The sequence below is a fragment of the Gigantopelta aegis genome, chromosome 8 (genome assembly GCF_016097555.1).
Source record: "Gigantopelta aegis isolate Gae_Host chromosome 8, Gae_host_genome, whole genome shotgun sequence".
Lineage (NCBI taxonomy): Eukaryota > Metazoa > Mollusca > Gastropoda > Neomphalida > Peltospiridae > Gigantopelta > Gigantopelta aegis.
The window spans coordinates 11,128,745-11,145,970 of record NC_054706.1 but is presented as its reverse complement, the minus strand read 5'-3'; the positions used below and the strand labels follow the sequence as shown (position 1 = coordinate 11,145,970).

General features: G+C 39.6%; 1 protein-coding gene across 1 annotated transcript in view; it reads right to left on the bottom strand.

The window, feature by feature from the left end:
• Window positions 1–5,101: 5,101 nt before the first annotated feature.
• The window catches only part of LOC121379467 (proto-oncogene tyrosine-protein kinase receptor Ret-like), a 40,051-nt gene continuing 27,926 nt past the window's right edge, over window positions 5,102–17,226 (bottom strand). Inside the window, exons 9-13 of the mRNA XM_041508110.1 lie at window positions 15,595–15,635; window positions 11,948–12,044; window positions 6,948–7,047; window positions 6,338–6,395; window positions 5,102–5,343 (exon numbers count right to left, since the gene is read on the bottom strand). Coding sequence (XP_041364044.1) covers window positions 5,102–5,343; window positions 6,338–6,395; window positions 6,948–7,047; window positions 11,948–12,044; window positions 15,595–15,635 — 538 coding nt within the window. The remainder of the gene's footprint in view (window positions 5,344–6,337; window positions 6,396–6,947; window positions 7,048–11,947; window positions 12,045–15,594; window positions 15,636–17,226) is intronic.

Sequence of the window (17,226 nt, the reverse complement as noted above, 5' to 3'; positions counted from 1 at the left end):
TCCTTTGTTTCTGTCTCGTCGTATAAAGCCCGGCACAAATTGTTTGTCATTGTCTTTGTTTAGTCTCGGCGTTTTGGAACAATGGTTGCATTCCATCACCAACCCTGGCACGACGGGCACGTGTAGAAATGCCGTAGTCGCAAAATGGCAGAGAAATTTTTTAATTAAGTGCAGTGTAACGGAACTCGGTTGGCGAATAGATGGGATGGTCTCGATTGCGACAGAGAAAGATATCCCACAACCGCCACAGACACGTTCACAGAAATACTAATTACCAAGTAATGTACATACGTATCAGTATATATATATATATATATACTCGCTCACTTTGAAAACACAATTGGAACTTCGGTGTCGATAATAAAAGTAAATGCGGTTTTGTTTGGCATTTTTAATAAAATCTTTCTGTCAAAGTAACAATCATTAATGTATTTACATATGATGAAATCATCAACTACTCAATTAGGTAATGTCAATGAATGTGGGTACAACAATCGGTATCTTGCATGCGCAAGGCCTTATATAGCTTAACATAACTGGGAGTGCAGATACATATATATATATATATAATACTATGAGCTTATGTGTGTGTGTGTATATATATATATATATATATATATATATATATATATATATATATATATATATATATATATATATATATGTATATATGCCTCTTACCCTTACCCTTACTGTTTTTGTTTTATTGGTGGTGGCTTATTTAAAAAAAAATTGGGGGGGGGGGATGGAGGGGGTGATACTGTTGTTGTTTGTGTTTGGTGTTTATTGTTGTTGTTGGGAGTTTTATTGGGGGAATTTGTTCTTCAATAATTAATAGACATTTCTGGATAAACAATAATTTTATCTTAAATGTTTTATTCGCCGCCGAGTAATGTGTGTTTGAATATTCCTCGTTTCAGCATTGATAAATTCAAACTATAACAAACTTTTCAAATGATCGTTAAAATGGGGGAATAATTTAATTTATAATATTTATGTTTAAACAGTAGATAAATTTATAAAAAGAGACAACAAAAACAACGAATAATAAATAATATATGTTTATTCAATAAATAACGATATATTTAACATTACGTAATGGGCACATACCTACTTTAGTTTGTATATATAAACAAGTACTTAGTACTTGTAGTAAGGCTTAACGCAATCTATATAGTATTACTAGTGTATGAAGTCCGTATTTTGTCACACAGCATGATGATAGTACGAGTTACTAACAGGAATCCATGACTTTATTATAACGATTCGAATTCATATTTTAAAACTGATACCTCACCACCCCTCCACCCTCTATCCCATTTTATATAGAGAATAATAAACGGGTTCCCGCGAGATACCGTTTATATTACGAGTATGCTTTTTTCTGGGGTTTTTTATTACCGCACATCAGGATATTTTAAACAAGAAAATTTATTTAGTATGTATATGTAATTTTGGTCGTTATCATGGATCTTTTAAAGACTGGATCCGACATGTGTGTGTGGTCCGACTGTGGCGTGTTTTGCGTCTGCGGCTTGCGTTTTGGCCCATGCACGATTATTGCATTACCGGCCTCGGTGGCGATCGGACTACAGGCTGGTAGGTACAGGGTTCGCAGCCCGGTACCGGCTCCAACCCAATGGGTAGGTGTAAGGCCACTACACCCTCTTCTATTTCACTAACCGCTAACCAACTGTCCTGGACAGACAGCCCAGATAGCTGAGGTGTGTGCCCAGGACAGCGTGCTTGAACCTTAATTGGATATAAGCGCGAAAATAAGTTGAAATGAAATGATTGTTGCATTGCGGCTGACCGTATGCGTTTTGCAGACGTATCCAGTCTAGACGCTCTCATTAAAAATTAATGTATTTCGAATTTGTTTTATTCGGACCGCACGCACACGTCTCATCCATTCTATATCAACCTTTAATTAGAAATATCATACAGTGATATCTAACTCGGAACAGTCTCTTTAAAAAATGTTGTTCTAAAGAGTAGACAAGGCGTTCGAGGTTTCACTGTTGAATGGCGAATACTACAATTAAAATGTTACTTACATTTCCGACTGAATTTAAAGTGTACTAAACAATTGATTGTGATAGGAAGAAACATACTTTTGGGATAGCTTCTTTAATCAATTTAGTATTGCGTGTTTCTGAGCTAAGCCATCATCAGCAATGCTATTTGTGAATTGTCAGTTTATACGAATGCTGAGATAATTCGGTACTTAGCGATCAAACAGACTAGGATATTTTATTTTACAGTTTTTGCCTTTGCTTTCCTTATTCAGTCCTTTAGAATTTATTCCGTTTTAAACATCCAATACCCGATGACAAATTAATCAATGTGTTCCAGTGGTGTCGTTAAACAAAACAAACTTTAGCATTTTTTCATTCTGTTTGAAAGGTTTGCGTTTTTTGCCACGTGTTATGATCATTGAAATATCTTTTGATCTTACGCACATCAACTACAAGTATAATAAACAATTTATAATAAAGGAAATGTATATCGATTTTACTTTATTGTATCATTTTGAAGTTTGTCACAGACCGAAGGGCCTATGCACAAGGTTAACTACGGTTAGCTAAGCAACCTTACGTTCAGCCAGGTGATATTATCGTTTATTATATACTGCAAACGAACGAACAAATGCATTAATGAATAATTAACGACACGCCAGAACAAAACTACACAATCTGTCATTGTCCTTGGGTGTCAAACAAAGGTTCCGGTACTGCGATGCGAACCCAGCACATAGCAGTCTTAATTAGAATCCGATGGCGTTAATACTGTTTTCTAAATCGACTCATAGATGACATGAAGGGTGTAGGATGGTACACTATTTTGATGTTACTTAATGTTCTATTATTGTAATAGCAACACATTCTCCTAGTCTGGTGTCCTGTGGTTTGTTATTGTAATAGCAACACATTCTCCTAGTCTGGTGTCCTGTGGTTTGTTATTGTAATAGCAACACATTCACCTAGTCTGGTGACTGTGGTTTGTTATTGTAATAGCAACACATTCACCTAGTCTGGTGTCCTGTGGTTTGTTATTGTAATAGCAACACATTCTCCTAGTCTGGTGTCTGTGGTTTGTTATTGTAATAGCAACACATTCACCTAGTCTGGTGTCCTGTGGTTTGTTATTGTAATAGCAACACATTCTCCTAGTCTGGTGTCCTGTGGTTTGTTATTGTAATAGCAACACATTCTCCTAGTCTGGTGTCCTGTGGTTTGTTATTGTAATAGCAACACATTCTCCTAGTCTGGTGTCCTGTGGTTTGTTATTGTAATAGCAACACATTCACCTAGTCTGGTGTCTGTGGTTTGTTATTGTAATAGCAACACATTCACCTAGTCTGGTGTCCTGTGGTTTGTTATTGTAATAGCAACACATTCACCTAGTCTGGTGTCCTGTGGTTTGTTATTGTAATAGCAACACATTCTCCTAGTCTGGTGTCCTGTGGTTTGTTATTGTAATAGCAACACATTCTCCTAGTCTGGTGTCCTGTGGTTTGTTATTGTAATAGCAACACATTCTCCTAGTCTGGTGTCCTGTGGTTTGTTATTGTAATAGCAACACATTCTCCTAGTCTGGTGTCCTGTGGTTTGTTATTGTAATAGCAACACATTCACCTAGTCTGGTGTCCTGTGGTTTGTTATTGTAATAGCAACACATTCACCTAGTCTGGTGTCCTGTGGTTTGTTATTGTAATAGCAACACATTCACATAGTCTGGTGTCCTGTGGTTTGTTATTGTAATAGCAACACATTCTCCTAGTCTGGTGTCCTGTGGTTTGTTATTGTAATAGCAACACATTCACCTAGTCTGGTGTCCTGTGGTTTGTTATTGTAATAGCAACACATTCACCTAGTCTGGTGTCCTGTGGTTTGTTATTGTAATAGCAACACATTCACATAGTCTGGTGTCCTGTGGTTTGTTATTGTAATAGCAACACATTCTCCTAGTCTGGTGTCCTGTGGTTTGTTATTGTAATAGCAACACATTCTCCTAGTCTGGTGTCCTGTGGTTTGTTATTGTAATAGCAACACATTCTCCTAGTCTGGTGTCCTGTGGTTTGTTATTGTAATAGCAACACATTCTCCTAGTCTGGTGTCCTGTGGTTTGTTATTGTAATAGCAACACATTCACCTAGTCTGGTGTCCTGTGGTTTGTTATTGTAATAGCAACACATTCTCCTAGTCTGGTGTCCTGTGGTTTGTTATTGTAATAGCAACACATTCTCCTAGTCTGGTGTCCTGTGGTTTGTTATTGTAATAGCAACACATTCTCCTAGTCTGGTGTCCTGTGGTTTGTTATTGTAATAGCAACACATTCTCCTAGTCTGGTGTCCTGTGGTTTGTTATTGTAATAGCAACACATTCTCCTAGTCTGGTGTCCTGTGGTTTGTTATTGTAATAGCAACACATTCACCTAGTCTGGTGTCCTGTGGTTTGTTATTGTAATAGCAACACATTCTCCTAGTCTGGTGTCCTGTGGTTTGTTATTGTAATAGCAACACATTCTCCTAGTCTGGTGTCCTGTGGTTTGTTATTGTAATAGCAACACATTCACCTAGTCTGGTGTCCTGTGGTTTGTTATTGTAATAGCAACACATTCTCCTAGTCTGGTGTCCTGTAGTTTGTTATTGTAATAGCAACACATTCTCCTAGTCTGGTGTCCTGTAGTTTGCTGGTGCACCTCCACGTACAACAGACGTTCTTATTCGTCTTAATGGTTACCTGCGATCCTGGGCTCCGTTCCACGAAGCGATCTTAGCCCTAAGATTACCATAAGTGCATAGCATAGCATGCACTTAAGTTGATCTTAGGGCTAAGATCGCTTCGGGCCTTGGGGCCTAATTCACTAAGCTCTCGCAACTTTGCGATCTCGCAGTGCAATGCTAAAAGACTTGCAAAGAGGATGCTTTGTTGTCTAGCAGAGCCTAAGAGACCTTTGTGAATTACGCCCCTGATCGCGGTCCGTACTAAAACCCGGTCCGTATTTCAAGTCACCATAATAGTATTCTTACTTCATTATATAGAAAAACTTATAGCTAAAACCATACAGAACAATATTTCTCCTGGCAGGAATCCTGTTATGTGGACATATTGCCAGCAGCAGATACGTGCAGACCCCACGTTTTCAGGGCGGACGGGGTGTTCTTGGGGGCTGCCGACGACTGATCCGGTTTCGGCAGAAAGGCATCATATTCTTCACAGTCACTCAGCTCGTTATCTTCCGGAGACTCGGGTATTTCCGTCAGATGACTCGGGGTCGGCGAAATTCGGCTGATACTGCCATATCCGTTTTCGACGTCATCAAGGTCGTTTCTGTCTTCTGTTTTGAAAGATTAATAATCAAGATATCACAAAACCTGTCGATGTGTTGGAAACTAATTGCTATACAGTAGTTGCAAATATATAAACTAAGAGGATTAATACGAAATATAAAGGACTTAGGAGACATATATTATAGCTCCTACCAATCAAATAGTTCATTGTTAATAAGGACACTTTGATCATTGCTAGAACCAATCAAACTGTTCGTTATGTGTCTACATCAAAACACTAAATATAAAAACAGTATTTCATCTCAGGCCATTAGGTTAATAGATAATATTTTTTACTTTGGGGTTGGTCATCTAAAGTGGTTTGTATTTCAAACGAACTGACATTCGTCGCATGTCTTAATTTAATCATTTCTTCAAAGTTAAATATATTCCTTAAAAATAACCACTTCCAACCCCCTCCGGTTGTCCTTTATAGTATTCGTGGCATACTCTCGTGTCTAGAATGGACGTGTTTCACGTTTCACTGGATATGTAATCAAAGTAGACATAGTATTTAAATTCAAAGTATGGTCGACGTTATATGTATACGTTTCACATGACACTAGATTGCCAAAATCGTTTTAAAACGATTTTGCAAATGACTGCTGAACTATCCTAATCCTGGGGCGGGATTTAGCTCAGTCGCTTCAGGTCCTTGCATCGCAGGATCGAATCACCTCGTTGGATCCATTCAGCTGATTGGAGGTTTTCTCGTTCCAACCAGTGCACCACAACTGGACAAAGGCCGTGATATGTGCTTTCCTGTCATTGGGAAATTGCATATAAAAAATCTCTTGCTGTATTAGGAAAACTGTAGCGGGTTTCCTCTGATGACTACAAGTCAGAATTACCAAATGTTTGACATCCAATAGCCGATGATTCATTAACCAATGTGTTCCAGTGGTGTCGTTAAACAAAGCAAACTTTAACAAACTTTATCCTAATGCTAATACATGCATATACAATGTTTCTAAGAATTAAAGTATGACTTTCAGAAGATACCTTCATTGCATGAAACGGTTTCTGTATAGGTAACTTCATTGCTCAGCTCCAAGTATTCCTGAAACAGAAGATTAAAAACTGTAAAATAACTCAACTACTCAGTCAGCAAGACAGAAAGCTAGCCAACCAGCCCTCTATTCACCCATCATATGTTCCATATATGAGAATAGCACTTAATAATTACATATAGTAATATATATATACATGTATATGGGTGAAAATGGGTGAAAGGCCTATTTAGTTGTAAAGAAATAGAGTGACACCCCTCTAACCCAGACACTCTTGGGACCAAGACTAATGTCCGGTTTTATAAGGGATCCGGTTTAGAGAGGTTAAGTTTGTATTGATTTTCAAATATATATGCTAGTATATAATATTTTAAATCAATATCTTGTCCTCCAGAGGTTCACAGCACAAGGTACGTGTCTTAATTTTCATTATTAGATACTTCAGTTTGTGAAACGGGCTGGTACATGAAGTAACTGGAATATAATGTTTCCATTTATGAGCGAGAAACAATTTTGATGGGGTGCGGTTCGCCGTCAAAGTGAGCGTGGATCTACGTCTCCCTCAAACAGCACTCCACCCCCACTCCTCCCCCTGAACTCACCCTGTGTTGTTGTAGCATGCTGTCGAGGATGTTGGCGAGTAATGTGAATGAAGGACGTTGTTCTGGTGCGGTCTTCCAACATTTCTGCATCACGGCGTACCTAGAGCGAAATTCCATAGTTTAGAGACATCCGTGTGCGTTATAGCAGTACAGATAATATAATCACCCATACGCTAAGATATTAAGCCTTATGCATGAATTGTAATTAAACATAGCCTAAAAAAAAGTCATAGAACTCAAGAGATTATCTTAAATGTAAATATGTATGAAAGCTGATTAATGTTTAAAAAATCTAAATACAAATGCCTTTATTCTCTTCATTCAACCCTCTCTCTCTCTCTCTCTCTCTCTCTCTCTCTCTCTCTCTCTCTCTCTCTCTCTCTCTCTCTCTCTCTCTCTCTCTCTCTCTCTCTCTCTCTCTCTCTCAAATGTTATTTTTCACAGGATTATTACATTTAACTATATCATGTTACTACCAGCTGGTATGTAATAATACTAGTAGCACAGCAAATTCCTGTCTCCCACGACTCAGTAATGCATTCTTAACTAGATTTTGACCATCTGTTAAAAGCAAAAGATAAGACACGTGTGTTTTTATCCCGAGACCAGATCGTGCGTCAATGTAATTATCTAAGTTATTTATTGCGTCAATAAAAGTCGATGCCGCTTGTAAGCAATTTCATGAATGAAGCACCCAAACCATGACAAGAGTCAGGCGCCACTTATTAATGTGTTGTTTTTTTTTGGGTTTTTTTGTTGTTGTTGTTGTTGTTGTTGTTTACGCTTTACGCTGCTAACCCACCCTCGTTTTTGTACTTGTAAAATCAGAAGCGTAACTTTTAATAGTTTGGAGATATATCCCAGCTTTCAAACATACGCATACATACATATAAACATATATATATATACACAAACATACATATATACATACACACACACATGCATGTGCGCGCGCGTGCACACACACATACACACACACACACACACACACACACACACACACACATTGTGTTGGAACTACTATGTTTATGTTTCATTTTTTGACGGAACTACTTTGTGCATATTGATAGCCCGGAACTACTTTGTGCATATTGATAGGCATTCTGTCTACAATACCGGATAAATTCAGCTTTTTACTCATTTTTTTTCCGCCTGCATTTCTTAGGACGCGTGCTGATACATTTTTAAAAGTTCAGAATTCCTTGATTAAATTTGAACTTCTGCACGCAGTTTGTTTGTCATTGCCATCATGCTAAAGTCGCCCGACTTTGAGGAATTTCGTTTTTATTTGATTTTCATGCATATATCCAATTAAAGTTGAACAATGCTTGTCACACACCTCAGCTATATGGACGATGTGTCCGGGACAGAGGTTAATGGTTAGTTGGTTAGTAGTGTTAGTGAGAAACAAGTCAGTGTGGTGGCCTTATACTTTGACATTCAGCCGTTTAACCTACGTGTGTGTATTCTTGTACCGGGATGTGAACCCAGTACCTACCAGCCTTAAGTCCGATGGCTTATATTTAATCACTACACCAAGAAGCCGATGTTAAAAGTCCGGATTTTATTTTATGTTTTATAAGCATGGTGCCTGACGTCTTATGTCCATTTTGCCTACAACAACAAGTGACCTACATTTGTTCAGTGAAGTCATACCACTTTTTTATTATTTGCCTGTCGCTCCATAACACGATTTATAGACAGTGTGGACAGGGCGCCTCCCCCCCCCCCCCACACACACACACACCACACACCCTCTATAAAAGCTTGGCTACTGACCCAACTGATCAAGTCCTTCTAGTGTGTAAACTACCAAATCAAATCCCATAGACGACAATAGTAACATATGTGGCTAAAACTCCTACCTGCAGCGTATCAATCGACATATATGGATATATACGAATATGCCGTTTGTTGTGTCATACATTATTCCCACAGGTGAGATATTACTGTTATATCGGTATGTAATGTTTAAACTATCGTGCATTATATCCTATACGAGTTATTAGTCCTATAGGGTGTATACCACCAAATCAAATCCCATACACAACAATATTAACACATGTGGCTAAAACTTCTACCTGCAGCCTATCAAATCGACATAAACACCACGGATATAAATACTACTACCCCTCATCCTTAAAGTGAATAAGAAAAAAATTCAGGTGAAGCTGCTCATTTCAGAGATCACGGGTAGCATCTATGACTACCCTAGTTCCGCAAAAAATTTGAGTACATTTTTACAGGTACCCCAAACATGTTTCAAGCATAATATAAGTTGTAGAAGCATCACGAGGGGTATATGGCTTTTTATGTACCCTCTGTGTGTTCTTTGGGTAAAAGAGCACACAGAGGGCATATAAAGAGCCATATACCCCGAGAGATGCTTCTACAACGAATTTATCTTGCCGACATGTTAAACCATATAGCCAAATATTCAAAATAACGCCAGACAATAATTGTTAACTTAGCTTAGCTTAGTAACTGGTTTAACGTGTCCATATACCACTAGGGTTTCGAACACGCCTATCCCGAGTCCGGCATCCGATAGGATCGGGGGTCTGACTCGGGACAGGGATAACCTAACAAATAGGGTCAATTTTGAAATTTACATCAAAAAATTAAATAGTGGGCCTTTAAAATTTTGATGCGCATCTCTAATTAAACATAATAATTCTACTCATGAAATTTGGTCGCTAGATTAGATCGGGCGGTCAAAAAGAAATTAGATAACTTGGGCCTCGAACACGCTCATCCTGAGTAACCTCCGACAAGATCGGTGGCCTGACTCGGGGGGGGGGGGGGGGGGTAGTGTTGAAAATGGGCAGAATTTTGAAAATAGCAATTAGTAAAGAGAAAAAAAAAAAAAAAAAAAGTTAGTAGAATAATAAAAAATAAAAAAAAGTTATGAGCCAAAAAAAAAAAGAATTGACTGCTCGGCCGAATATTTATATAATTTGGAGCATTTTAGACGGACAGTCCAAAAATAAATAAGAGAAAGAAGAGAGGATCGGACTATTTAATAATATTTTTTAAAAAAATTAGTAATTTCGACATAAAATTTTGAAAGGAGGTCTAAAAGTTTAAAGTCCAATCTATGTGTCCTGAAAAAGGTTGACGCCTACGGCGAGCTGATGAGGGGTCCGGTGGTCAAGTTCGGGACTTCGTGCTTCCTGTCCATAATAGCTGGTATGACCTGGTGGTAGCCGGCGCCGAAGATAGCCTTGACGATCCTGTGGATGGTCTGGCTATCCATCTCTCGTAGCAGGATCGCTTGTCGGTAGCAGTCTCGGCGCCGGTGGGTCACAACGAGTCCCGAGTGGCCTTCCTTGGTCCGGAGATGGTGTAGTTCGTACTCGGTACCATCCTGCAGTGGTCTCCAGGCCTGGTTGAGGAACTTCCCCATCAGCTTGCCGGGGTCGGTGGTGTTCCCCTGCACGCAATGACGGAACGCTGGCTTGATCTTCTTGACTTGAAGCTTCCATGCGTCTTCCGGCTGGGCTGGGGGGGTACGTTGTCGGCTCGGCGGCTTGTCCGTGTCTGGCTGGATGGCAGGTGTAGTGGCCTTGCGCTTCGCCGCCGCAACAACAACAGGGTCCCTTGCCTGCTCAACGGGAGCGGTCGGTAAAGTTGACCGCTGCACCGGAGCAGGCGTGGAAGTCGACGCAGGAGGCGGTGGCGGCGACTGAGCCATGGCGGTGTTCAGTAGGCCTGCCGTAGCGTCCAAGGTGGTCTCCGCTGGTGGCATCGTCCTCCTCTTCGGCGAAGTTGTAGTGGGGGGCGGCGACGCAGACGGGACCGCCGCTGGCGGTTGAGCCGCCCGCTTTGTTCCCTCCTGAGCCGCCCCTGGCGCACGTTCCTTCCTCCTTCCTCCTCTTCTTGTCTTCTTTCTGGAGTCCGCATCGCTGTAAACCAAAGTCACGGTCGCCCGTGACCCGGTGTACGCGACGCGGAACTCCACAAGCATTCCGAAGCTTGCCATTAGTCCCCCCAGGGACAATTTATTAACGGGGCCGTACCACGCGGACGCGAAAGAAACCACTTGCTAGTGACGAAAAATAGTTCCATCGATAAACGAGTTTTTAACTTCAAATGTTTGTAATACGAAATTGTCTGAAACAGATATTAATAAAAAAAAAATTAAAAACTTTTTTATCAGAAATATATGTAGTAAAAAAAAAATCAATGTTATTTATAATCTAATTATTTCTTTAGCATTAACTGGGGTGGCTGGAAACTGTTGGAAATTACAGACGGGGTATAAGCGAATTTGTCCAACGGCAAACAACCAATGAGATTAAAGAATTTTACATGAAGGTGAGATAAGGCTACTTGACACAGTGGTACTAGATGAAATAAAAGTGCATACATATTTTGCCCAGATAAAACTATTATTTTTACAACCAACACACATTTATCACCAATCACAGGACTTGTGGTGTTAACTTCTCTATCAAAAGATGGGTGCACCTCGAACTTTGACCCAGCCAGAAGTTATTTGGTTTAGTACTACCTATAAGGGCTAAAAGTAAGGGCAACCACGGGAGTACAACAACGACGACCCCAAATAGGCAAGGTTCCAGTATGAGCTACTATTTGGTAACCTATTCAATAGCTCCATTTCATTTTGATGAAACCATTCCAAATTATGCGCCAAAATTACCTCATGAAAACTTCGCAGATCTTTATATTTTGGACTTAATTCTATGGGACATTCAAAATTCAATAGCACCACAAATGCCCCCGCCCGCTACCGACCCTGGTCGGGCTGCTGGTTGTCTCTTGCTCTTTCCAGCGCGGGCGGTTCCTCCTCCCATCCATCCCAAACACTTTCCTGTCCTGGACGGATGAGCCGGTGTAAAAGGAATGCAGGTTCGTGGGAGCCTTTTACATCGGATTGGGCCGACACATGCGCCCATGACAGGCGTGCGCTACAACAGCTAGTTCTGAACGTGTACGTTGAACCCTATGACCTGACCTAATGTCTACTAGTGACCTACATTTCCTCTGTGCAGTCATCCGGTCTGTCCATCCGGTATCCGGTCTTGAGGAGACTGAACAGTCGCTCAGGAACTATGCCCGGGTACGGGTTGGCGCCTGCAAGTGTAACCATGTTGTTTTTCTAGTCGTTGTAATAACTTACACATGAATTATGTACCTATAACTGGCAATCAGTCTGACAACTGTGGGAACATTCATTTAACAAGTGTAACCATGTTGTTTTTCTAGTCGTTGTAATAACTTACACATGAATTATGTACCTATAACTGGCAATCAGTCTGACAACTGTAGGAACATTCATTTAACAAGTGTAACCATGTTGTTTTTATAGTCGTTGTAATAACTTACACATGAATTATGTACCTATAACTGGCAATCAGTCTGACAACTGTAGGAACATTCATTTAACAAGTGTAACCATGTTGTTTTTATAGTCGTTGTAATAACTTACACATGAATTATGTACCTATAACTGGCAATCAGTCTGACAACTGTAGGAACATTCATTTAACAAGTGTAACCATGTTGTTTTTATAGTCGTTGTAATAACTTACACATGAATTATGTACCTATAACTGGCAATCAGTCTGACAACTGTAGGAACATTCATTTAACAAGTGTAACCATGTTGTTTTTATAGTCGTTGTAATAACTTACACATGAATTATGTACCTATAACTGGCAATCAGTCTGACAACTGTAGGAACATTCATTTAACAAGTGTAACCATGTTGTTTTTATAGTCGTTGTAATAACTTACACATGAATTATGTACCTATAACTGGCAATCAGTCTGACAACTGTAGGAACATTCATTTAACAAGTGTAACCATGTTGTTTTTCTAGTCGTTGTAATAACTTACACATGAATTATGTACCTATAACTGGCAATCAGTCTGACAACTGTGGGAACATTCATTTAACAAGTGTAACCATGTTGTTTTTCTAGTCGTTGTAATAACTTACACATGAATTATGTACCTATAACTGGCAATCAGTCTGACAACTGTGGGAACATTCATTTAACAAGTGTAACCATGTTGTTTTTCTAGTCGTTGTAATAACTTACACATGAATTATGTACCTATAACTGGCAATCAGTCTGACAACTGTAGGAACATTCATTTAACAAGTGTAACCATGTTGTTTTTCTAGTCGTTGTAATAACTTACACATGAATTATGTACCTATAACTGGCAATCAGTCTGACAACTGTAGGAACATTCATTTAACAAGTGTAACCATGTTGTTTTTCTAGTCGTTGTAATAACTTACACATGAATTATGTACCTATAACTGGCAATCAGTCTGACAACTGTGGGAACATTCATTTAACAAGTGTAACCATGTTGTTTTTCTAGTCGTTGTAATAACTTACACATGAATTATGTACCTATAACTGGCAATCAGTCTGACAACTGTGGGAACATTCATTTAACAAGTGTAACCATGTTGTTTTTCTAGTCGTTGTAATAACTTACACATGAATTATGTACCTATAACTGGCAATCAGTCTGACAACTGTAGGAACATTCATTTAACAAGTGTAACCATTTTATTTTTATTGTCGTTTTAATAACTTACACATGATTTGTGCATCTATACCTTCGGCTGGGAACTGTAGAGACATGCACCTAACTGTTTAAACATCTGACATCTGACCAGGGATAATGACGGTCGACAAATTCACTGGTCAGTTTTGATGGACCCAGTTGGTGGCTATTCATTATTATCACTTACGACACGATCTCCACGTTCTAGAGTGTATTATTTCTGAACAGGGATAAAGTTAAAGTTTTTTTTTTTCTTTAACGACACCACTAGAACACATTGATTTATTAATCATCGCCTATTGGATGTCAAATATTTGGTAATATTGACATATATAGTCTAAGGAAACACGTTTTTTGTTAACGACACCACTATTGAATGTCAACCATTTGGTAATTATGACAGCAAGTTAGCAAGGGATCTTTTATATGCACCATCACACAGACATGATGGTACGTACGATATCACGGTCTTTGATATTTCAGCACTGATTGGAACAGGAAATAACCCAATAGGCCCATCGATCGGGATCGAGTAGAATTAACATCCAATAGCCGATGAAGGAAGGAAGGAAATATTTTATTTAACGACGCACTCAACACATTTTACTTACGGTTATATGGCGTCGGATACATGATTAAGGACCACACAGATATTAAAAGAGAAAACCCGCTGTCGCCACTTCATGGGCTACTCTTTTTGACTAGCAGTAAGGGATCTTTTATATGCACCATCCCACAGACAGAATAGTACATATCACGGCCTTTGTTACACCAGATGTGGATCACTGGCTGGAACGAGAAATAGCCCAATGGGCCCACTGACGGGAATCGATCCTAGATCGATCGCGCATCGGTCGAGCCAATAGCCGATGATTAATAAGTCAATGTGTGTTTTGTTTACACTGCTCTATGAATATACTCGTTCCACTATCCTGTGTGTGATGCTGCATATAAAAGATCCCTTGCTGTTAATCGGAAAGTGCAGCCCATTGCATGTCGGCCGCGGGTTTCCTCTCCCATTATCTGTGTGGTCTTTAACCATATGTCTCAAGCCATATAACCGTAATTAAAATGTGTTGTTTAATCAAACATTTTTTCCTACCTTCCTATGACGATAATGTCTGGGTTTTATGTGAGCGCTTTTTTTGGCGCTGGCACTGGCACGAATACGATAAGTAGACACATTAAAAATCGATTCTGTGGTTATTAAAAATCAGTCATTCCGCCACACATAAAAAAAAAACCCGGCCTGTACAGTAATAACTTGGCGTTTACGCTTTATGTGACGCTCTGGTAACATTTACAACAGCAATGAGACAACTGCATCCATTAATATGTGATGTTATCACCACGCACGTGTTCATAAGATGTCAGCTGTTGAGAAAATAGATCCAGGAGTAAATGAAATCTAACACATGGTAAGATATTAATTACTCTGCGCATCTAGTTCGTCTATAACACATACAGGTATATAATAAAGTGAATTCCATAAAAAAGAGTATTTTATATGCCACATGTCAAATTGTAACAGACTATTTTACAGGCATAAACCCTGACTGATGTTTCGTATAACTTCTTAAACATTGTTCATTAGAAAGTATAGAGTTCACAGAAAGTAGGGGATATTCGCGTACAAATCAAAATACATAAGGAATAAAACGTGATACAAATTTCAAAAACATCATAAATATCCCTTATTTACTTTGATCTGTATATTATTGCTTATATTGTTTAGAGGGGTGGAACATAGCCCAGTAGTAAAGCGATCGCCTGGTGCTTGGTCGGTTTGGGATCGATCCCCGTCCGTCCATTAGGCTACTTCTCGTTCTAGCTAGTGCACCACGACTGGCATATTAAAGGTCGTGGTATGTGCTATCCTGTCTATGGGATTGTGCATATAAAAAATCACTTGCTCCTATTGGAAAATTTATCAAATGTTTGACATCCAATAGTAGATGATCAATAAATCAATGTGCTTTAGTGGTGTCGTTAAACAAATTTTATATTTAACTACATGTATTATGTTTCGCCAAATTAGCATGTACATAATAATTAGATCAACAGATATTTTTAAAATTAATTAATGTACATACCAAGTGTAGTGATTTCCCATAGTACTATTCCAAATGACCATCTGCAAATAAATGTATAATCATACATTTAAAAAGGAACAATAACCTGATGATTTGATTGGCCTACATAATTATAATAAACGTAGAAACGTTTTTCGAGTTTACTCGCTGAACATAGAAACGAAGCAACAGGTTGTGCATTAGCGTTTGTGTGTGTGTGTGTGTGTCTGTGTGTGTGTGTGTGTGTCTCTGTGTGTCTGTGTGTGTCTGTGTGTGTGTGTGTGTGTGTGTGTGTCTGTGTGTGTCTGTGTGTGTGTGTGTGTGTGTGTGTCTGTGTGTGTGTGTGTGTGTGTCTGTGTGTGTGTGTGTGTGTGTCTGTGTGTGTCTGTGTGTGTGTTTGTAAGGTGAGTGTGGTTGAACACAAATAACACACACACACACACACACACACACACACATATATATATATATATATATATATATATATATATATATATATATATAGCAACGGGAGTTTGTTCATATCTCGATGAATGTAAAAATTACGTCGGCACCGGCAAGTACACAGGCTCCAGAGGTTACGTGCGTAATACTTGGTGGGGCAGCGATTGTTCAAATGCTAACGCCTGGAACAGCAAAGACCTTTGGAGAATATGCCAATGAGGTATTCATCCCATTTGTTCTCTCCCAGTATAAATCTGCAACCCGACTTGACCTGGTGTGGGCCGTTACCTGCCTGAAAGTCTAAAGAGCATGACACGAGAAGAGCGTGGCAAGGGAGTTCGTCGACGTGTGGGTACCTCAGTTGCAGTTCCTGGACAATGGCAGAATTTTCTTCGTGTCGACGAAAACAAGACAGAACTTTTCAGTTTCCTGTCCAATGAAATTATCAAATCAGTTGAAGACCACAGCAAGGAGTTAGTAGTCACATTGGAAACAGAGGTTCTTATTGCTCCACCACGCATGAATCTAAATTCGCTGGCTCCATGCAGCCAAGAAGATGCAGATGGCCGCATGTTCCTCCATGCAGCTGATGCGGCTCAGAGAGGGAATGACAGGATCCTAATCCGAACCGTTGACACAGATGTTGTCGTACTTGCAGTTATGGCAACTCAGACTTTCTTTGAAGATATGGTTAGCCTTTGGAACAGGGAAGAGCTTGCGATTCATCCCTGCACATGACATATCCACTGCTCTCGGCCCTGCGAAGTCTAAGGCCCTCCCCATATTTCATGCACTGACAGGATGCGACACTGTGTCAACCATGAACAAACAGATATTACTGAGTCCTATATGAGCATTATTGCGAGATGTAGTGACATTAATACAGCACGAAAGAAACTGTTTGCAAAGGAAGGCAGACCTCTGGAATCAGGCGTGCAGTGTATCAAGGAGCATTATGCTGGGGCCAGGCATTACATGCACAGCCTGAGCTCCCATCTCCAAGTGAGTGGGGTTGGGGGGAAAACATCTGACGGTCAGTTTAAACCGATTTGGACAACACTTTGGTCTTGTGATGGGGAATGCAACAGAGACTAGAAAAATCAAGTGACGGTAACTATGCTTTTTTCGCCAACTGCTCGTGATGTTTTCTTGATGGTTCATTCCTTCACATATTGTGTGTCGACCTGTTAACTGATGATATGCTATGTT